This window comes from Bactrocera latifrons, unplaced genomic scaffold, assembly GCF_001853355.1.
Source record: "Bactrocera latifrons isolate USDA-ARS-PBARC rearing strain unplaced genomic scaffold, ASM185335v1 scaffold_40, whole genome shotgun sequence".
In the NCBI taxonomy this organism is placed as follows: Eukaryota; Metazoa; Arthropoda; class Insecta; order Diptera; family Tephritidae; genus Bactrocera; species Bactrocera latifrons.
The window spans coordinates 180,839-197,818 of NW_017537046.1; the positions used below are offsets into that span (position 1 = coordinate 180,839).

Here is a 16,980-nt window from a genome sequence, read left to right on the forward strand (position 1 = left end):
TTGTTTGTTAGCATTTCTAATTGAAATTTCTCAGCACTCAATTGGCTGTAAAAACTGCAAATGTCATGTGGCAGTTTAATTGCTGCTACCTCCAATCAGYAACAGCTCCTTTAAGTCCCAGTGAGGCAACTGCGTGAATTGACGATAAAATTATCGAACATAAATTCCACGTATAAACAGCGGCAAATTAAGCGCAGCAACTAAGTTGCAGCAACAAAAAGCGCTTACCAACAAGCGGCTTGTACAATTATACAAGCACACACACACATTTACTTACATAAAGGCAACTAAGCGCAGCTTGGGAGTAAAAATAGAAAAGAATTCGAACTTCAGCGAAGCCTACGCCGTTGAGTGGCAACACAATCACAGCATAAGCAACTACACAGCTGTGTGTAAGTTTACGTACAACAGCGCGGCAACAACATCGCCCCGTCATCAGCTGCCGGTWAGCCGCTCAGTTGSGCATCCTTAGCGCTGGCAGAGCGTCAGTAGTRGTAATAAAAGTGCAAAAAATTAGTGCCAACAGCTATAAAATTCGAGCAACAGCAACAAATGCGTTATGTTGTTGTTGTTATCTGAATTCATTGCCAAAGCCAAACAAGCAATCGAATTGGCACTTAAACAGCTTGGCTATTTTTTGTTGCCTGTACAAAAAGGCCACTTTGGCTAAGACATATTAACTTGCCTATTGAAGCAAAACAAGTTAGACTTGTTTGGTCCACTTCAAAACAAACTCAATTTCTTTTGCACCTTCTTCTTCTCAGTTGTATTAATGTTGTGAGCCTTGCTGTGGCGGCAGCAGCAAAAGTGGTAGTGGTAGCAGCTGTTGTTGATTATTTCGTATGAAATCAAAACAATGAAGCCAAGCCGCTAAGAATCTCAGTCAGCCAGCAAGAGCGCGCCTCAAGATGTARGTTCTCGCCGCTCTTGCTTTGGAAAATTGTAGTAGATTTGGTGGCTGCTAGTCTACACTTTGGCGTGAAATTTGTTTAGTTGCGATTTGAGTGGAATTTAATATTGAGTTAATTGCAGTTTTGAGTGAAACATATATTTTTGAGTGCGAGTGAGATTTGAGTGAAATTCAAGTGATATTAATTTAAGGATATTATTCTATATTAATTTCGCTGCTCTTTTAATATATTTAAAGTCTTAGAGTTCGCAATAAATAAATTTCCAGTACTTTAAAGAATTTGACAAATTGTAATGAGTGATATTTAATTTTTGAAAAATGGAATCAAATGTTATGCTAATCTACCTTAGATATTCGGGATTCATTAATTACTTTATAATAGACCGCTCCTTTCAAACTTAGTTAATATTTTGAGGTCAATTGGTACACAAAAAAAAAAAAAAAAAAAACAAAAAAAAAAAAAAAACTTACGGGCTACGACCATTATTTTATTAAAATTGCAAGTCCCAAAATTTCGGGATTACAACAAATATTTCACGACCGAAATTTCCCGACAATTCATCAATTCATTTCAAAATATAATCCCGAAATTTCGGGTTTTCAAATATTTTCAAATTTAGTTTACAAAATTAGTTGGATTAMAAACGCAAAGCATATGAATTTAAAAAAAAAAACAACAAATTTAAGCAGTAGACAAGCAATAAAGACACTTTGTATAAAATATTTTTACGTGGCAGCGATTTCCCATAGTGAATGTATATACATACATACATATATATACACAAGATATAAATTTAAAAACTAAAATAACTTAAAATATAAATACAGCAACAAACAAATATATACCTATATGTGTATGTGTATAAAAATAGCGCCTTAAATGTAACTAAGTGGCAAGTAAGCCTTTGACGTATCGACACGCAGCGATTCTTTGTGTACTTATACATATGTATATACTATGTGTATATACATACATATATATGTATATATATATTTTTTTTTTTTGTGCGCACAAGTGCCATTGACAGTTAGACACACTCGGTAATGCCGACATTGCAATGAACTCTTGACACYGGCAGGCGGTTTTTGTAGATAAACAAAACCATAGACTTATGTTGCACTACCAAAAACACTAACACACACAAACATACTTGTATACAAAAATAAATGCATAACAATAACATGTTACTTTAAGTGTTGAGGCTGCAAGCAACAGAAAAATCAAATCCATTTYCAGGCCTAAACGTGCACACATAAGTACATATGTATGTACATATAAACATGTCTGCCGCCTCGACATTTGTATATTGATTTACTTCTAGCAGCCTCTTAGGACTCTACACACACATATGTACATACATACATACATATAAGTATTTATGTAAACGCGAATGTTTGTGTTTGCGAGTCCCTAACRTTGACAACGCGACAGCAGCTGGTGCTGAAGCTGCACTCAAGTCATTGTACTCAAAACAGTCATAAGACAAGTCGGCCGAGGAAGCCGATCTACGCGCATATAGCCTCATAGGCAAAGCGGAAGCATAAACATGTGTATGTTATATATTTTCCATATATGTTTCATATAATATGTATGTATGTATATGCTTATATGATATCAGCTTTTGACTCCATGCACTAAGCGCTCTKTGAAAGACATGTAGACGCGTGTCGCCGCTAATCGATACTAAGTTTTCAATATCAAAATGTCAAATGTTGCTGTGCAACAACTTCGAACGCACTACAGCTGTCAAATCAAATAAGCTACATATACTTACATGAKTCTTTTTAAATGAGAAAAAGTGTATATATGTACATATTTTCAAAACAATTTTCATTTAGGTCATAGAGCGGAGCAAGGTCTGGAAAGGTGGATTGTTGCGCTTACGCTAGACTTTATATGCATTTTATGAGCATCAGCAATGTTTGACATAACCTCAAAAAATGTTTGGAGTGAGGAGTGAAGTTTACTGGGGGYGTTTAAGCGATCTTTGCCCAGCCTGAAGTTATCTATAACATTATCTTTGCCTATACAACAGACTTGAACCATTTTGAGGTTTTTTAGTGTCATAAGGAATCAGCAACTACGGGCTGCTGCAGCCTGGTCGAACGATTGATTATACATTTTACTGTCAACACCTGATGAGACTGAAGCAAGCAATCGAAAAAAYGATCAGAACTGATCAAAAAAGAGATTCGTCTTCCATCAGGGCAACACTAGACCACATACATCTTGGATGACTCGACAAAAACTGGGGAGAGCTTGGCTGGGAAGTTTTGATGCATMCACTATATAGCCCTGACCTTGCACCACCGGGCTACTATTTGTTTCGGTCAATGCAAAACTTCCTTAATGAAGTAAAGTTGGAAAAATTACTTGTCAAACTTTTTCACCGAGAAACCAGAAAATTGGAAGCGGAAAAATTACAAAAAGTGGTCAACCACAAAAAATTAGTTGAAGTTTGACTAGAAATACGCAAAAACTTGTTGGACTACCGAATACTTTTTTCAAGTGAGACTCGAATCAAGGCAACTAACAGCTGAAGGCAATCTCTTTTGTTCGATGTAATTAYGTACACAGATATTAGCGTATTCTAAGTCTGCTTAGATATTAAATGCTCACATAATATACGTACATATGTACAATTTATCACCTTATTCATCAAAGCTTGCCACGGTCAATACCCAGAACACTAATCAAAGCACTAAACTTTTATTCCAGAAAATGAAACAAAATCAATCAGGGCGTCATTAAATAGCGCTATAAATAAGTAGCCTGCACTAGCAAATCAGGTATACACAAAAAAAAACAAAAAAAAAAAAATGGAATTAAGCGCACACACAAAAAAAAAACAAACACTTGCGCCAAACCAGCAAAGCACAACAGAGATAGCGAGTTCAATGCGAGCGTTCAACAAATGCATCAAATTTAGCGCTGCCACACGCATACACATGCACACATCGATAAAAATTAAAAYGGAATACTTCAGAAGCGCGTTCAACAGCGCCACGCTGCTTTAGGAGGATAAATGCGTATATACATATATTTATATACTTGTATGCATATAAAGTATGTTTGCGGTTGCCAAAAACAACAACGCGCTGCTGCTGCCAATAAAAACAACAACAATAATAAACAAAGCGACATTGACACGTGAAAAGCAGCAGGCTGCGCTTGTAAACACACACACATACGCATAGACTTCYGAAGCATATTTTTGGGAGCTCGCGGGGTGGTGTACTCAACATATCGATCTAAGGTGTGTTTTCGCGTTGCTCGTGCGAGCAGCGCTAATAGATATATGTCCGCATATGTGTGTGTATTTATGCATGTAGATGAGGTACAATGCAAGCAATCTGTAAAATGTCCATCAACGTTGACAATCTTTGTTGTTTTTTCGCTGTTGCTTTTGCTACAGTCAAGACGTTGGAGCTAAGGCGGATACTGCGGTTGCGGCTGCAGCCATTTGTATATATTTATAGTTGTTGTRTATTATCATGTACGTACTATAAATAGTACATTGCCAAAACTGTGAGCAGTAAGCATGCATGAATGGGCAAATGGTTGAATGAATGAATGAAAATCGGGAGGTTGAAAATAATGCATTCGCCATGAGTTGAAAGCAAAATAAATGTGTGTTTGTGTGTATGTAAATATATATAGTGTATAAATATGTATGCATTTGGATGCTGTGTAGCGTGTAGCACACGTGAGACTCAGCTGCTTGCGGCGCATATATGTTTGCTTGCGTGCATCACATGCTTGTGCACTTAGCGCTGCACTTGGAGCAATCCCGGTTGACTCAGCGTTGCCGCCACTTTATTTATGTAGTGGTAACATGCAATAAATCTCGAGTTATTTAATTGCTTTGTTTGATATTTTTGATGTGGAGTAAAATGCGTGAGTAATTGAGCGGTTCTCAAGCGTGAATGTTGAGCATATTTAATTTGAGCGGTATGTTCTCTTGAAAAACGTGGAGCGTACAAAAGCGTGTGAGATTTTCTACAAAAGTTATTGTGAGCGTCCAATCTTGTTTTAAAATTTAAATTAATATTTTTCAAAAGTCTACAAAGAGAATTCAGTGCGTCATTTATTATGAAAATTGAGTTTGAGATTTAAAAATGAAAATTAAGTGACTCTGGCTCTCATTATGCTTTCCTCAGTCGTAAACAAACGCTGGAGTGGCACTCAGGGAAACCCATTCAACTGAATAAGCGAAATTTCCGTTGCAATTACTAAATTAAATTGGCTAAATATTGAATACTTTATTAATATTATATTAGTGGAAATACCAACACTGGACTACATGTAAACTATTACTATATTTAAAATGAAAAATTAAAAAAATGGAAACAGCAATAACACTTATAATTACAAGGAAATATATATTAATATTTTTTTGCTATTTTATCTAATGACAATTTAAAAGAAAAAATTAAATAAAATTTAGGAAATGAAAATTTTTAAGAAATTAAATTTTCATAGAGATACATAATATTTTATGGGAATGGTAAATTTCTAAAACAAAAAGATGATAAGAATGGCTTTACTTCATTCAATTTAGTTTCGAGTATTTATTTTAAATTTTTAAATTCAGTGAAAGCTCTACTAAGCGGGCATCTACATTATCATGCACATTGGACAGTCCTAATATCTTTTGATGTCTATTAAGAACATTCTGTTAAGAGGACAACTCTATTAACCGGACAAAAAGACTGCCAGTATCCGCTTATGGGAGATTTGGCTGAATATATATACATGTATATGTGAATAAAAAAATATTTACTACAAATATTGGGTAGTCGAAAAAGTGTTTTCGTATTTCTAATCAAACTTCAACTTATTTGTTATTTATATTCATATACCATTCATTGGTCGACCACTTTTTTGTAATTTTTCCGTTAGAGACATTTCAGCGTCAAACTTTTCTGGTTTCTCGKCGAAAAACTGTGACAAGTAATTTTCACAGATTTCGTTTGAAGTCAACTTTACTCCATTAAAGGAGTTCTGCATTGAGTGAAACAAATGGTAGTCGGTTGGTGTAAAGTCAGGGCTATATGGTGAATGCATCATATCAATCGTTCGAAAGGCTGGAGTAGCTAATATTGGATGATTCCTTTCCAAACACTCAGCATAACCCTTCGAGGTGACCATTTGTTGAACTTCAACACGCTTGGACCGTGATCCTTTTTGCACATTATTGTCGTGCCCACTTTTCGTCTTCTTTTTCCACTCGCTTCAGTAATGGTTCGATTACATTTCATTTTAGCAAGGAATCGCAGAAATTAATAGGGTCCTTTATATTTTACATAGACAATCTTTTTCTAGTCAGCCTTTTTAAATGGTTCAAAACCATTTGATGATAAATGTTACGTTCCTTAGCGATGTCGCTGCTGCTTATGTGATAGTCCTGGTCAATCTTTGCGTGACATTCTTCTTCCAGTTTTTGTACAAAAATTTCAAAATATTTGTAGTGTACTTCTTCATAACCGAACACCCACCTTCGCAGTGTCCGGTTATGGGAGCTGTTCACATATGGAGGCGTGACAAAACGTGTGTTTAAAATGTATTCTTAGAGTCAGAAGCTGTGACGGAGAATTATATTTCTACTGAACTAATAAATTCGAACCATGTCAGGCAACAGGCCTTAGATTCAGGCAATTATTTCGTTTTGCATGGAAATATTAATGAAAACGTTAGGTTCATGAAGTTTGTGCGGTTAGGGGAGGTGTCCGGTTATAAGGACTGCTTGGAATGCTTAAAAAAATAATGAAGAAAATTATATGTAAAAAAATTATGAAATTGGAATTTCCTTTCTCTAATTGAATTCCAAGTATTTTTTGCCTTTCATAGTAATCAATCAAAAAGCATACTTCAGCTAAATTTACTCATAAAAAATTCATATAAATGGGCTTTTCCTGACGGAAAATTTGCCRATGAAGTTAATATTTAATTTCATTTAACTAATACCGACATGTGTTACTGGCGCTCGAAAATAGCAAATTCACAAACCGAGAGAAGTCACTCCATGAGTGTCCTTTATCCTTACAACAACTCGCTTCAAGTACAAATTGCTCGCGCTCTCAAATGCTCCCAAGAAATAGCGCCACTGGCAACCAAAGCGGCGAAAAAACGGAAAATTTTGCATCCAAACCCAAGTGCCAAATCTGCTCGGCGCTGCGAATGTTTATGATTTGCGAGCGACAGGACAATGTAATTGCTTCGTGCGCGTGTAGACTTCTGCTCGTGCAAAAACGGCTGATTTTCGGCAAATTTTATTTCCTTCATTCCATTACACCTTCATCATGCTATTTGCTTAGCTCGTTTTTCATATTTCTTGCCGCTGCTTTGCCTGTGTGTCAATGCCTAAGAAGCAGGAAAAAAACACAGTAAAATAGGCGAAATGGGTGAATAACAAAAACAAATGCAAACTCTTGTCCAAATGCCAAGTTTACGTAGCTAGAACAGAACTTTTTTTGTTTGGGCGGTGGAAAAGCGAATTTGGTTACAGCGAGTTGAATAAACTGTGTGACAGTAGAGACATGTGGGGAGCATAAAGGCGCGACCTACAAGCCGGAAGACAKCACTTCTATATGTATGTACATACAGATGTCCATATATCCGTATATATAACAAGGATTGCAAAGGATATTTGCATTTACAAAAGAATTAGCACAATTAGGCTGCTGGGGATTAAAGATGAAACGCAAGTGATGTACGAGCTTTGAAATGTGATTTTAGTCGAACAGAGCGAAACTTGAATATTTAATTTCATTTTGCARATAGCAGAGAAGAAAGTAGTAAGTGGAGCGCAAATGAGATAATTTAATATTGTGTAAATTAGAAACCAGGTTTTGGAGGCTCGAACTGGTCTAAATGCAGGTCATGAGAAAAATATATTGCATAGCTCAAAGATGTTCTAAGGGTACTCTGTTATAAGAAACATTATTTCTTCGAATTCATTTTTTACGTATTTGAGTAGAAAAAGCTTCCAGTTAAACTATGTCCAAATATATTTACTTCAAGAAAAAAATTATAAATTATAACACTGTCTCAAAAGGTATGTGCATCCATACCTCTATAGAGTTTCCCAACATATTTTCCTTTATTAAGCCTTAAAATCCGCATTCTTATTAGGCAAAATGCAAATTTTCGTCATACGGAAGCGGAAATAAGTAGCGAAATGTTAGGAAATGCAACATTCTAGTTTCCTTAAGTGCCAACAACAATAAAAGCAACAATAGTAACAACAAAAACATAACTCAAGTAGTGAGCAAATATGAATATCCTTTTTAATTTGCTATTTCTGGTGTATGGAATGCACAAATAGACATACACACGTGCAAACATAAGTACAAAGGACATAGGCCTTACCAAACGAATGCCAACAATGAAAAACCTACTTGGCATAATCTCTGGCCCAAAGGCGAAGCGCAGAGAAAAACATAAAAGGAAACATTTTTTATATGTAAAGAAGTTCGGTAAAAGGAAAATAGCAAACTTACGACATGAAGCGGCAGAGAATTACAAACAAAATTATGTTTGATGAACAAAAGGCTCAAACATTTGAGAGGAAAATGAGAGCGAGCGCCAGTTATGAGCGTTTTTGAGGATACATAGAGTCTGAGATTATAACAGTGAACACATAAATAGAGAGCGCGAATACATTTGACTGATATGAGTAGGAAAACCCATTTAAAGTCCATATTTAATGTTAGTGTATTAATTTTGAGAGTTTTTACGATTTAGTACTGAGTATTTGCGTGGAGCTTAATGGGCTACAAARACTCAGTTAGTGGACTGTAAAATAGAGTTCTCTCTCTAGCTSCAGAGAGCTGAGCTGAGAACACATTTCTCTCTAGCTCTCTCGCTTTGAGTGCCAAACYAATTGGTTTACAAAATTCCGTATGAGAGCGAAACTCTACAAACCGCCTTACTTCGTATTTTTGGGGTGGTTGCACGTTTGGCCGCCTGCTTGTGGCAGGCATCGTGTACGCAGCCAGCTCGTTCAACCATACACCTTTTTCGTTACACTAAAACATCGTAAAACTATTGACAGTCACCGCTCCTACAACGGCTGATTGTTCGAACATCGTCTTTGCCGTCGCTTTTGCTTTGGCCGCTGCTACTCCGACTACGGCCACACCGTTTCTACAAACAACCGACTCGAAAGCAAGTCGAATTGCTAATACGACAGCGATTGCTTTGCGCGACGAGTACGAGTAAAAATGTTGAGCTCGCCAGCGCTGTGCAATCAGTTCGAGTTCTCGCGTCGTCGAAAGTGGACGTATAGGCTGTGCACGATTTTACGCGAAAAACGGGTTTTTCAGTTTTTCTTTTTACCATACACACAACCAACAAACGCTTTAYAAATAATTTAGTTGAAGCGCAGAAAATCGAAGCGACAGTAGAGTACATATAAAAAAGTCAATAATGACCGAAAACAAAAGTCGTGCAAAAGTGCTTGCTTCACACCGCCCAACATATGAAAGGCGTTTAAGGCAATAAAAAAGAGAATAATTTCGTGTGCAAGTTTACGAAGCAAGAAGCAAATGTAGCAGCAGTACGGGCGAAAAGCAAAAAACAAAACTGGTGTAGTGAAAAAGTTCCACGACGACGACAACGATTGCGTTGACAAGTGATTTGGYTTGCGTGCTGTGCGTGAAAATTGCTGGGTGAAAATTTCAGTTAATGAAAAATTCATGAAAGAAATTTCGTAAATTCAGTTGGTGGACAAAGTGCTATTTGGTTTTTCAGAAAAAATTGGAAATTAAATTAAAGCAACGCAATTGAAACAGTGAAATCGATTTGCATACAAAATTGTCTTCAAAACAATAATATTTGAAAARGTAACAGAAAAGTTAAGAGAAACAACAATTGAAAGTGCACAGTTGGTATTTAMTGCAATGAAATAGCTAAATGCAGCTGAAGAGTGCCGCTTACCTGAACACAGCGCGTATTAAATGCGTTTGATGCAAGCGCACAGCTATTTAATACACTAACAAAGTATAAATAATAGTAATCATAAGTAATAATTAGAGAAACAAAATAAATATGTGCAAATTAAGCAGGCTGTCAATGCGACGACATACTAATTACAGCGCGTGCACGCTGTTGCTACTAACCGCATACATTACCAGCAACGGTTGCATAGGTGCTGCCACAGCGTTGCATAATAAAGGCGCCGACAGACCAGAGTCCAGCTACGCGCTCTCCTCGGACTCTGCCTCAGCGAGCGCGGCCAGCATGATGGCCACTTCGATAGTGGGCGCAGCTGCTACGGCAGGCGCTGGCGTTACCGGCACYACGAACAACAAGGATGCAGCGGGCGCCACAACTGGTGTTGCGGCCKCCGCAGCCGCACAGCCAGCGCCGACCAATCAATGTTCCTGGCAGTACAATGGCACCACATCGGTACGCTGCAATCTACGCACCATTGAACGGCATATCGCGCTCGATTTACAGGGCGCTGATGGCACCAGCCAGCTGGAGATCAAATGCAGCGAACTCTACCTCTTCGAATCACAATTGCCACAGGCGGCATTTGCGCGCCTACAAACGCTCGATGTGCTGCGTATTGATGGCTGCAAATTGCTGCAATTGCCAAATAATGCATTCGAGGGTCTGAATGTGTTGCGCACATTGGCGGTGAATACGCGTAATCCCGATTGGGGACCAGGCAAAACTTTGGAGCTCTATCCGGACTCGTTGAATAGCCTGAAGCAGTTGACCGAATTGCAGTTGGGCCATAATAATTTGCGTGCGYTGCCAGCTGGCTTCCTCTGTCCGGTGGGGAATCTCCAAGTGTTAAATTTGACGCATAATCGTATACGTTCGGCGGAGAATCTGGGCTTTGCTGATATGAATTGTAATGGCGGTAGTGAGTTGCAAGTGTTGGACGCCAGTTACAATGAGCTGCGCTCGGTGACCGAGAGTTGGGGCATATCGCGACTGCGACGTTTACAGCAATTAAATTTGCAGCATAATAATATATCGGAGTTGTCTGGTGAGGCTTTGGCTGGCTTGAGTTCGCTGCGTATTGTGAATTTGAGCAACAATCATTTGGAAACATTGCCCGAGGGACTGTTCGCCGGTTCGAAAGAGCTGCGCGAGATACACTTGCAGAACAATGAACTGTACGAGTTGCCCAAGGGTCTTTTCCATCGTCTCGARCAGTTGTTGGTGGTGGATTTGTCTGGCAATCAGTTGACCTCGAATCATATAGACAACACTACGTTCGCTGGCCTCATACGTTTGATTGTTTTGAATTTGGCGCATAATGCTTTGACACGAATTGACTATCGCACCTTCAAGGAGTTGTACTTCTTGCAGATTTTGAACTTGCGCAATAATTCTATTGGCCATATTGAAGACAACGCATTTCTGCCACTATATAATTTGCACACTTTAAATTTAGCTGAGAATCGTTTGCATACCTTGGATGATAAGCTCTTCAATGGCTTGTATGTGCTGTCAAAGCTKACACTCAACAACAACTTGATTAGCGTGATTGAACCAAATGTTTTCAAAAACTGTTCGGACCTCAAGGAACTCGATCTCAGCTCGAATCAGCTGAATGAAGTGCCACGCGCCCTACAAGATCTCGCSATGTTACGTACGTTGGATTTGGGTGAGAACCAAATACGCACTTTCGACAATCAGAGTTTCAAGAACCTGCATCAGCTGACGGGTCTACGTTTAATAGACAACCAAATTGGCAATATCAGTGTGGGCATGTTTGCTGATTTACCACGTCTTAGTGTGCTCAATCTTGCCAAGAATCGCATACAGTCCATTGAACGTGGCGCTTTTGATAAGAATTTTGAACTAGAGGCCATACGCCTGGATCGTAACTTCCTGTCCGATATTAATGGCGTATTTGCTACTTTGGTCTCGCTGTTGTGGCTCAATCTCTCCGAAAATCATTTGGTCTGGTTCGACTATGCATTCATACCGAGTAATCTGAAGTGGTTGGACATACATGGCAACTACATTGAGGCACTGGGGAACTACTATAAACTGCAAGAGGAGATACGTGTTAAGACGCTAGATGCCAGTCACAATCGCATCACTGAAATCGGCGCTATGTCCATACCGAATACCATCGAATTGCTGTTCATCAACAACAACCTCATCAGCACTGTGCACCCGAATGCATTTGTGGATAAAGTGAATTTGGCGCGTGTGGATCTGTACGCCAACGCTTTGTCCAAGTTGCAATTACAGCAGTTGCGTGTCGCGCCCGTTCAACCGGCTAAACCGCTGCCGGAATTCTATCTTGGCGGTAATCCGTTCGAGTGCGACTGCACCATGGACTGGCTGCAGCGCATTAACAATCTCACCACACGTCAGCATCCGCGCGTCATGGATCTCAACAACATTGAATGTGTCATGCCACATGCACGCGGTGCACCTGTGCGCCCACTTACCTCACTCAAACCACAAGACTTCCTTTGTCGCTATGAGTCGCACTGTTTTGCGCTGTGCCATTGCTGTGATTTTGATGCCTGTGATTGTGAGATGACGTGCCCCAGCAATTGCACTTGCTACCACGACCAGATTTGGTCCACGAATGTCGTAGATTGTGGTGGCCAACAGACTACAGAACTGCCACGTCGTGTACCCATGGACTCGAGTGTTGTTTATTTGGATGGCAACAACTTCCCTGTGCTGAGGGATCACGCCTTCATAGGACGTAAAAATCTGCGTTCGCTCTATGTGAATGGCAGTCAGGTGGCGCGCATACAAAATCGTACCTTCGCTGGTCTCATCTCGCTGCAGGTGCTCCAYTTGGAGGACAATCTCTTACGCACGCTGCATGGCAAYGAATTCGAGTTTCTAGTGGCATTGCGWGAGCTSTACTTACAAAATAATCAGCTGACTTCTCTGGACAACATTACGTTAGCGCCGTTGGTATCGTTGGAGGTGCTGCGYATAGACGGCAATCGCCTATTGACGCTCACCATGTGGCAGCTGCAACAACCACAGTTCAAACAAATGCGTRCTCTGGCTTTGGGCCGAAATCAGTGGAGTTGTCGCTGTAAGTTCTTGCAGGAGCTGACCGCCTACGTAGCCGACAACGCGCAAATTGTATTAGACATGCAAGACATCTACTGCGTGGACGTTGGCGTAAGCGGTACTAGCGTGGTGCAAAAGCGTGAACTGGACTTTAATGCCACTGCCGCTTGCACTGATTACTACGCTGGCGGCTCAATGCTGCAACATGGCATWCCAAAGACTTACATACCCTTGCTAGCTGCAGCACTGGCGCTCATATTTTTGCTTGTGGTAGTCATCATCATATTTGTCTTTCGCGAATCGCTGCGCATTTGGCTATTTGCGCACTAYGGCGTACGCGTGTTTGGACCACGCTGTGAGGAAACGGAGAAGCTATACGATGCCGTGCTACTGCACTCCGCCAAAGATTCAGAGTTTGTAGCGCAACATTTGGTGGCAGAGCTGGAGACTGGACGTCCCCCTTTACGTATYTGTCTGCAACACCGCGATCTGGCGCATGATGCCACACACTACCAGCTYCTGGAGGCCTCACGCGTATCACGACGCGTTGTCATCTTGTTGTCACGCAACTTTCTACAGACTGAGTGGTCACGGTGCGAACTGCGTCGCGCCGTGCACGATGCGCTGCGCAACCGTCCACAAAAGCTGGTCGTCATCGAGGAACCCGAAGTGCAATTCGARGCAGAGAGCGAYATCGAGCTTTTGCCCTACTTAAAGACATCCGCAGTGCATCGCATACGTCGCGCCGATCGCCAYTTTTGGGAGAAACTACGCTATGCGCTACCCGCCGACTATCCCACCTACCGCGGTGGCGTTGCCGGTGTGCCTGGCAATAATTACACGCTCGATCACAATCATGAGCGCATCAAACAACCCTCTAGTCCTGGCATACTCTACCGCCAAGCGCCACCACCTGCCTACTGCACAGAAGGTGTSGCCGGCGAKCTAATCGGCGCCGAGCCCACGAATTACTCCTCGGCCACCACAGCGACGCCCAGCCCGCGTCCGCAGCGACGTGAACATAGCGCGGGCGCCAACACAACGGCAGGCACACTGCACCATCCCATWGTGGGCGCACATTTACATCCTAGCGCCGCGCAGCAAGCTACGCTGGCAGCAGCAGCGGCCCAACGCGGCGCCGAACTGAGCGGTAATGCGACTGGCGCTGCCAATAACAGCCAGTACTATCATCATGCCACAGCGCCCAGTCAAACATACGGAATGCGCCCACCCTCAGAGCATATATACTCCAGCATAGACTCAGACTACTCCACGCTGGACAATGAAAACATGCTGATGATGCCGCCACCCTCGCCCACACCAAATGGCGCCGCGACGGTGCAGAGCTTACAACGCTTTCATCAACACCAACAGCAGCAGCAGCAGCAGCAGCAGCAACAGCAACAGTTGATGTCACAAACATGGCGACCGCAGCAGCAGCAGCAAAATCAAAAGCAACAACAACGTCGAGGCGAGTGTGAAACAGCGAACAGCGTGACGTCGGTGACAGCGCCGAGCGGCCAACAACAGGGACCGCATGTGCAGGCGTATTTAGTGTAGATATAGTTGTAAAGCTGCGATATGGGCAAAATATAAATACGACGCACAGTTAAAGCATCTTAAGCATTGATAGTAATTCAACTGATTTATTYTTTAAGTAGGAACGTAGCGGCGAATTTGTGGGACTGGTTCCTGGCACTGAAACTAAACACAACAAAAGTGTAAATGAATTTTATAGTACTGCRTAACTAAAAGTCGATATATTTATGGCRAATAAAAGTTTGAAAAGTCTAAATTTTTTACAACTAAAAATCTTAAATCTTTTAAACGCAAAAAATATTTATACTAAATGCAAAAATTTTAAAAAATATATACATTTTTATTTTTTTATTTTTCAGAGCGCCAAGTGTCGCTATTTGCTGCTAGTAGTTATTGAATTGAAAATTATTTATGAACGCGTAATTAAATTAAAAAATAATAATTAAAAAAAAAAAAATGCAAAAACTCGCTCAGTTGCCTAAGCTGAACAACAGTTTCAAAAATATAACAAAATTAATAAAAAAATATTTAATTTAAAAATTATGTAAAGTAATTAAAAAAATTGTATAGAATGCCTATAAAATGCAAAAATAACTAAAACAACGGCGACAAGCTGCTTGTTAACCCAGTGAACAAAAATTAAATGAAAAAGTTCAATTTTGAAAAAAAGCAAAAAAAAAAAAAAAAAAAAAATATTGAACAAAGTGATTATGTTGATGCAAACGCCGTTATTGACCATGATGATAAGCGGATGTAATATGTAGTTATGTATGTAAACTCGATTTCCTCATATAAATATATATACATATATTTCTCTTAAGTGTAAATAGCTAATTTAGTCATATTTGTATGTGTAAGCCTCAGCTTAAGTATATAATGTATATGAAATCCGTGTACCTACATGGCTATATTTAGTTAGGCTAAACGCGTAAAACTAACGGGCGCTGCAGGGTGGTGCGTAGCCGCAAACAGCGCGAGGGGAGGGAGCAAAGCGCTAGCATTACAGCGTTACAGCATTAATGTCTAAATAGGTACTTGCACTTTGTAATGCAAATTTTGTTTAATTACTTATGTACACACATGCGTGTGCTCGAAAAGCGTGCGCGCCTCTCACTCCCCCACCAACTGTTTGCCAATGAGCACTGCCGATGCAGCGCCCGAGCGCATGTAAATATTTAATTTAATTAATATAAAATAAACAAACTATTACAATGCAGACCAACACACACACACAAAAACACACACAAATTAAATTTAGTGCAAACACAACAAGCGAAACTGCCAAAAGTTATACTCGAATAATTAAAATAACATTGATGTACAGTTCCAATTACCGTAGTTAAAATGCACTAATGACGYGAAACAGGACATTTATTATTGTTGACAAGGACGAACTGCCTGATATTTGTTAAGCTAATACATTTTCCTACTATATATATTAATTGGTACATGTGCGCACTTGTATTCACACACATGCACACATGCTCATACATATGTAAGTGGCGTGTTTGTTGTGGAAATAATGGCTGAATAAAAATGTAACGGTATGTGTTTTGTAGCTTAAGCTTTTTTCCTACTATTTCTATTTTCGAAAAAGTGGTTATTTATTAATTAGACTRTAAGCAGCAATTTGAAATTGTGAAAAAGTGAGAAATAAATATTTATTATTAAAACAAATCGAAATTTTTTATGATTTTTGATTTTTTATGACATTGAAATGAACGCAGTAAGTGCAACTAGCAACCATGTGTAGTAAAAGGGACTAACATAAAGTGCGTAAAAGTTTTTTGATRAAATAGTACTAGTGAGTTTTAAAATTACAAGGCAAATTTAAAAAAAAAAAAAAAACTTTTTTTTCAAAAAAATTATTAGTTTTCTCGAAATTAGTGGTAGTGATTTTTAAAATTGCAGTAAATTTTTTTCAAAACTTATTTTTTAAGAGGCTATTAGGTCCCACAAAATTAGTGGTAGTAATTTTGAAATTGAAGGAGAAAAACTTTTTTGCAAAAAATTATTCCTTTTCTCAAAATTATCGGCAGGGATTTTGAAAATTGCAAGGAGAATTTAATTGTTTTCTTTTTTTTTTTTTAATTTTTAGTTTCCTCGAAATGCTAGTGATTCGAAAATTTCAAGGCAGATTTTTTTCAAAAAACTTTTTTTTCTCAAAGTTTTATAAATCAAATCATATTTAAAATTTTCCCAAAAAAGTGTTAGTTTAATAAATTATTACATTCGTTAAAATTAGTGGTAGTGAGTTTGAAAATTCCAATTTTTTTTCATCAAATTTTTCATTTCTTTTTATAAAAATTTGTTTTTGAAATTAATTTTTTTTTTTAATTATATGTTTCTTCAAAAATGTTTTTTTTTTTTAATGGAAACTTAATTTAGAGCCCGAATTTCGAAAGTTTTTGGTAAATTATCCAAAAAAACAAACCAAAAAAAAAATAAAAAATTCATTTGCTATTTTTGCTATTCATTTTTCATTTATCGGGTGATTTTTTTGAGGTTAGGATTT

General features: G+C 39.0%; 1 protein-coding gene across 1 annotated transcript; it reads left to right on the top strand.

The window, feature by feature from the left end:
- The first annotated feature begins 9,101 nt into the window (after window positions 1–9,101).
- LOC108972521 (toll-like receptor 7) lies at window positions 9,102–14,773 on the top strand. The gene has a single exon (XM_018939145.1). It carries the CDS (start codon window positions 9,963–9,965, stop codon window positions 14,484–14,486), a length of 4,524 nt encoding a protein of 1,507 aa, XP_018794690.1. The 5' UTR covers window positions 9,102–9,962; the 3' UTR covers window positions 14,487–14,773.
- Window positions 14,774–16,980: the final 2,207 nt, after the last annotated feature.